At 40.3% G+C, this 6,341-nt stretch overlaps 1 protein-coding gene across 1 annotated transcript; it reads right to left on the bottom strand.

Moving 5' to 3' along the window:
- Positions 1 to 313: 313 nt before the first annotated feature.
- On the bottom strand, positions 314 to 3,414 carry LOC124939533. Its single transcript, XM_047480000.1, has 4 exons — positions 3,313 to 3,414; positions 1,809 to 1,949; positions 1,224 to 1,739; positions 314 to 985 (listed from the first exon to the last, which is right to left on the bottom strand). The coding sequence occupies exons 1-4, from the start codon at positions 3,412 to 3,414 to the stop codon at positions 314 to 316; spliced, it is 1,431 nt and encodes a 476-aa protein (XP_047335956.1).
- Positions 3,415 to 6,341: the final 2,927 nt, after the last annotated feature.

Below are 6,341 nucleotides of genomic sequence, written 5' to 3'. Positions count from 1 at the left end.
AATATTGTCAATTGGCATTATATAATCCAATCTCAATTGAGAAATGAATTAAGGTTGCTAAAGAAACAGATGGAAAATATAATCAATCTGATGGGGGAGGGCACTTAGCGAATCGGGAGACACGTAGCGAATCGGGAGACACGTAGCGAAACGGGAGGGACTTTGCGAAACGGGAGGGACTTTGCGAAACGAAGAGTACTTTGCGAAACGAAGATTACACAAAATAATTTACAATACATAATCCAACTTCCAACATATTCATCAAGGTTTACAATACATCAAAATAAGTTATCCAATTTACAAATAATAATGTTTAAGGTTCCATAATCTGATGGAATAACCGGACCGCCATCTTCTGCCTAAAAAATCCCATATTTTCTGAGGTCACATTATGCACGGGTTGATTAGCGGTCAAGTGTTCCATGTACATTAGCGTGAAGACCCCACAGTCCCCGCTCTCTGTTGCCCGCGGGACTTCTCCAACCTTAGGAGCAGCGGTTTTCACTTTGGGGTGTGGAAACCGTTTGTATGTCATTGGTTGGAGGGGGCCTTCGAAGTTGAAATTAGGATACCTTACCCTCTCACCGGGAGTGATTGTTTTGGCGAATATACATGGAATCATGTCGCAGAAGGGTTTCAAATAAGGATCCAGATTCTTATAAAGATAGGCGTCACAGTCGTACACGTCAATGCGGTACTTTTGAAGACGTGCTACACATAAAATCCAGTGTTTCTGGTTAATGTTCACTGGCATGTAGACGTCGTCAATTGTAGACCACTCTGGCATATATCTATGTGGTGCGCCCATATAATAGTCTTTGAATTCGTCGACTGGAAATTTGGCAGGATCCTTAATAAAATCCCTGTGCAGTCGCCTGATTCTATCCGACAATACGCAATCCCCAATTGCCGCAAGTGTATTTTTATATGTTTTGGGATAGCAGGAAATCCTTTTCCGCAGAAGATGGCAGAATGCATCGATTTCCTGCACAATGGGAGCATACAACATACATTGAGTACATATCAAACAACATTGACTAAGTAAGTACTTTGCGAAACGAAGAGCACTTTGCGAAACGAAGAGCACTTTGCGAAACGAAGAGTACTTTGCGAAACGAAGATTACTTTGCGAAACGAAGAGTACTTTGCGAAACGAAGAGTACTTTGCGAAACGAAGAGTACTTTGCGAAACGAAGATTAATGAATTGATTTGAACGACTTACCTCGTCTTCAATCCATGTAAGCCTTGTTACAACTCTAACCAACACTTCCTTCTTTGCTTGAACCGTATGTAAATCCGTTGTCGAATTATCGGTTTTTGGATCATCCAACCACGCCTTTACTTTATGAAGTAGCTCATCATCAAATTTTTGAAGGTGATTCACTTTCATAGGATCCTTTGTCTTGGGCATTTTTGACAAGGAAGGGTTGGTGTACGAGTCATCTTTTTTCGGCTTCCTCACTCTCCTCCCATAATTTCCTTTAGGAGGAGTATTGTATAACTGGAAATCGTCATTGTCATCATTGTCATCATTTGCCTTCACATCCCCCACAGTCTTCTCATCCTTCACCTTCACTTTCAAATCCTTCAGTTTCAGATCAACCTCCACATCATCCACCCTAGCCACACCGTCCTCCAATTTAGCCTCAACCTCTATCTTTACGTCCTCCACCTTCGCATCCTCCACCTTCTCATCATCATCTACCTTCTCATCGTTGTCTTTTCTTTCATCCTCCACCTTCTCTTCATCATCGACCTTCTCATCGTTCTCCACCTTATCCTCATCCATCTTTTCATCATCATCCACCTTCTCATCGGTCTCCACCTTCTGTGCGTCCTCCACCTTCTCAACGTCCTCTTGTTTTTCATCCTCCACCTTCTCATTGTCCTCCATTACATCGTCTTTCCCATCAGTCCCATCATTCACCTTCTCATCATCCCCCACAGTCTCCTACAAAATAGACAAAATTCACACTTAGCGAATCGACAACAAATAATTTGCGAAACGGAAACTACTTTGCGAAACGAAAAATACTAACTTAGCGAAACGGAAACTACTTTGCGAAACGAAAAATACTAACTTAGCGAAACGAAAAATACTAACTTAGCGAAACGGAAACTACTTTGCGAAACGAAAAATACTAACTTAGCGAAACGGAAACTACTTTGCGAAACGAAAAATACTAACTTAGCGAAACGGAAACTACTTTGCGAAACGAAAAATACTAACTTAGCGAAACGAAAAATACTAACTTAGCGAAACGGAAACTACTTTGCGAAACGAAAAATACTAACTTAGCGAAACGAAAAATACTAACTTAGCGAAACGGAAACTACTTTGCGAAACGAAAAGTTCGCAGAATACCTCTTTCTTCTCCTCCTCCTGTTCAACCTTGCTCTTCTCAACTTCGACATCCTTCTTAGAATCCTTAACCTGCAAAATATGTACTGGTTAGATCAGATATGTACTTAGCGAAATAAAATGTAAAGTGCAAAATTCAATATCTCCATACCTCAGTAGTCTTTTCCTCTTCAACCTTCACAGCCTTCTTAGAATCCTTCTTCTTACTCTTCTTCTTCTTTATATTATCCTCCATATCATCTAATCTGGTTAATAATATGGACATCCTTTTGTTGGATTTTTCTAACAACTGTGTGGACATATTAAAAACCATCTTCTTGAACGACTCAACGTGAGTTTGTTGAGTTTGTTGGATTGTGATTTTTAGCTCTTTGATGAGCTCTGTTTTCATCTTTTTCATCTCCTCTTTCAACTCTATTTTCAGCTCCTCCTTCATCTCATTAAAATCACATCCAACAGTAGGTGTTGGAGCCCGAGGAGAAGGTGTGTCAGCCCGAGGACTTGAGGTCGCGGATGGGGGAGTAAGAATGTGGGCCGGAATCGATTCATAAGCAAGCTTCTTCTTCAAGTTGGCTGCTTCTTTAAGAGTAGCATCAGCCTTTCTCTTCCTCGTGGCAGGTTTGGGAATCGGAGTAACTTCTTCATGTTCACTTTCTTCTTCTTCTTCATCAACATCATCTTTTATTACCTTCCCATCAGTAAATCCCTCAAAAAAATCATCAGCTGTCTCGTCGATTTGCTCAAATACATCACCACTGTATAACCTCTTCTCCATGGAGGACTCTTCCATCTCAGTCACATCCGTGGTCTCTAGAGCAGTCTTAACCTCCATCGATGTGTTTTTCCTGTTGGAATGATAGAGTAACAACCTTGGGCGTAGAGGGTCATTAATCTCATTCCTTCTGGCGAATTTAGGGATAAAGTTTTCGAAGATCTCATACGTCCACACTTGAAGTGCCAATGCGAACCCATAGATGTTATATGCAAAAGGAGCATAAGGATCTTCAGCCAACTTTTTCTTCTCAAAAAATGAGGTACAGAGGTGTTTCATGTTCTTGTTTAAACCCTTGAGGGTGGCTCTAAAGGTGACCTTCCCCCATGGATATTGGAAGAAAGTGTCCTTGTCTTCCACCAGGTTGAGTATTTTTGGAAATATAACTCTTTTTGGGTCAAATGTGAATATGTACTGGCAAATCAGGCATACCAGCCCCATCTTGAATGCATCTTCCTTGTCTTTGCATTTGAAAAAAGCCTTCTCGAACTCGCACATTTTCACACTCATGCTCCCTTTAAAGTATTTAACCGAGAGAGGTGGACAACGGCGCAATTTTTCTTGGTCCAACTCAGGATAAACGCCGAAACATAGGCCGGTAACCAACGCATACTCCTTCATACCAAATACAAGCTTTTGCCCATTCACCATGAAAGTTATCTCCTTGGAGTTTGAGCTTAACCGCCTCAACAACATTTGATGAACAATACTTCCTGAGAACTGCAAGAGGGGGGCTGTGAATAATGATCTGAACTGGGTATTGTACACACTCTCCAGAAGATCCATTTCCTCGAACTTATTCACAATCTTCTTCAGGGTGAGGGCACTTTTCCACGAAATCCGACCGGGAAACTCAGTAACAGTTGTTTCTGCCATCTACAAAAGGAAACAACATCATAAAAAATGTTCGAACAAACACATACAAACGTAAGAACTTAGCGAATCGGGAGGCACCTCCCGATTCGCTAAGTGCCTCCCGATTCGCTAAGTACTTAGCGAATCGGGAGGCACTTAGCGAATCGAGAGGTACCGAGCGAAACCGCCGTTAACTGAACATAAGACAGCATTACCGAATCGGAAACAATACGAAACTAATCAGAAACAACAATAAACTTAACATGCAAAAACCCTAAACAAAAAATCTGAAACAAACACTTAAACTTAACATGCAAAGACCAAAATCCATAAGCAAAAAACCAGAAAATGATCGGCCACAACTAGGTATAGCGAATCGCTAGGTACTTACCGAATCGGAAGGTACTTACCGAATCGGAAGGTACCTAGCGAAACCCTAATGAAACCCTAATGACAACAAACAAAAATATACTGAACAGAAACCCTACTGGCGAAAAATATATACTGAACAGAAACACTTAACATTACACTAACATGCAAAAACCACCAATGAACAAAAAAGCAGAAAATGATAATGAACTAACCTTAACCACGAACGAGAAGAAAGCAGAAATGATCGAGCTTGACAAGATTCAGTGAAGAGAAAATGGGTTAGAGAGAGAGAGTCGGGCGGTTGAAATGAAATGTTCTTAATATTTTGAATATATAAGGTCTAGCGCGTGTGAGTACGCGCGTCTCTTCAACTTCCGTAGCGAGTCGGGAGGCACTTAGCGAATCGGGAGGGACTTAGCGAATCGGGACGGACTTAGCGAATCGGGACGGACTTAGCGAATCGGGACGGACTTAGCGAATCGGGAGACACGTAGCGAATCGGGAGGGACGTAGCGAATCGGGAGGGACTTAGCGAATCGGGAGGTCAACGAGCTCCAGCTAAGAGAAGATGGTTTGAATACGTTTTCGCTAATATATTTTAATAACGAAATCGAATTCAAACCATTCTCCTAGCTGGAGCTCGTAGTACTTAGCGAATCGTCAAGTACAAAATTTTTTATTGGTTTCATAGGTAATCTATCTCGTTTGACAAGGTATCAACAACAAAGTCATGGTTTTGAAAAGAACATGTGTTAGCAAAACAAACCCTATAATTTTACATGGAAACATTTAGATTCTTCAGAAAAAGTCTTTGAAGAAGCGATCATTGAACTCCAGATAAGAGAAAATTGTTTGAAATTTATTTCTTATCTGGAGGTCAATGATAGATTCTTCAAAGGCATTTTCTGAAGAATCTAAATGTTTCCAATGTAAAATTAGAAGGTTTGTTTTGTTAACACATGTTCTCTTCATAACCATGAAGTGATGTAAATACCTAGTCAAATGAAGTTCATGATTAACTATAAATAACAAAAAATCTTGATACTTAGCGAATCGCGAGGTATACTGCGAAACGGTAAGTCCGTAGCGAAACGGTAAGTCCGTAGCGAAACGGTAAGTCCGTAGCGAAACGGTAAGTCCGTAGCGAAACGGTAAGTCCGTAGCGAAACGGTAAGCAGATCTGAAACGGAAACACATACGCTCTTATCAGACATAGATTTTCAGCAATTATGAACAAATAACAAATAATAACCTAACGAAATGCTCAAACATGAACCAATATGAACCATATCAGCAATAAGAATCAACAAAACGGAGAAAATGATGGACATAAAGGAAATATGAAAAGGTTTATGAAATGAAGAAAGCCTAAACAAGAACATAACTGTTAGAATGGGGAAGATCTACCTCGACGCCGTTCAAATAGTTAGAATCGGAGAAATCACATAAACCCTAGTATAAGAAACCTGCATGCAAAATAGATCTAGGGTTAGAAATCGGCAATAGATAAACATAAATGAATTAGTTAGGTTAGAAGAGCTCGGATCGGGTTTGATTTGTATGGAAACGGAGACGTCGTCGCCGCCGGCCGCCGTCGTCGCCGGCCCCCGTGAGTGAAGGAGAGAATTGGAGAAGAGAGAGAAAAAAATTTAGGGAAATGAAATTATTTGGGTATTTATACAAACGTCTAATCCACTTCGCGAAACGCTAAGTCACTTAGCGTTTCGCGACAAGGGCAAAATCGTATAAAAAAAAATAGAACACCACGAGCGCAAAAAAAATTATAAAATTCCACCAGGTCAAATAACCCGGTTTGCAAGGTCATTTCGTCAAATTTCCCAAATCATGCTAAAAATCATGGCACCATTGTATTTTTTTTATTTTCAAGATTTTTTTAAAACACAAAATACCGACAAAGAAGATATTTTGATTTGGTTTGAAAATTGAAACATGTTTTTTTTAGCTTCATTCCATCCAAT

Source organism: Impatiens glandulifera, chromosome 5 (assembly GCF_907164915.1).
Source record: "Impatiens glandulifera chromosome 5, dImpGla2.1, whole genome shotgun sequence".
In the NCBI taxonomy this organism is placed as follows: Eukaryota; Viridiplantae; Streptophyta; class Magnoliopsida; order Ericales; family Balsaminaceae; genus Impatiens; species Impatiens glandulifera.
Note: the sequence above shows the minus strand (reverse complement) of the source record. Positions and strands in the feature narration are given on the sequence as shown.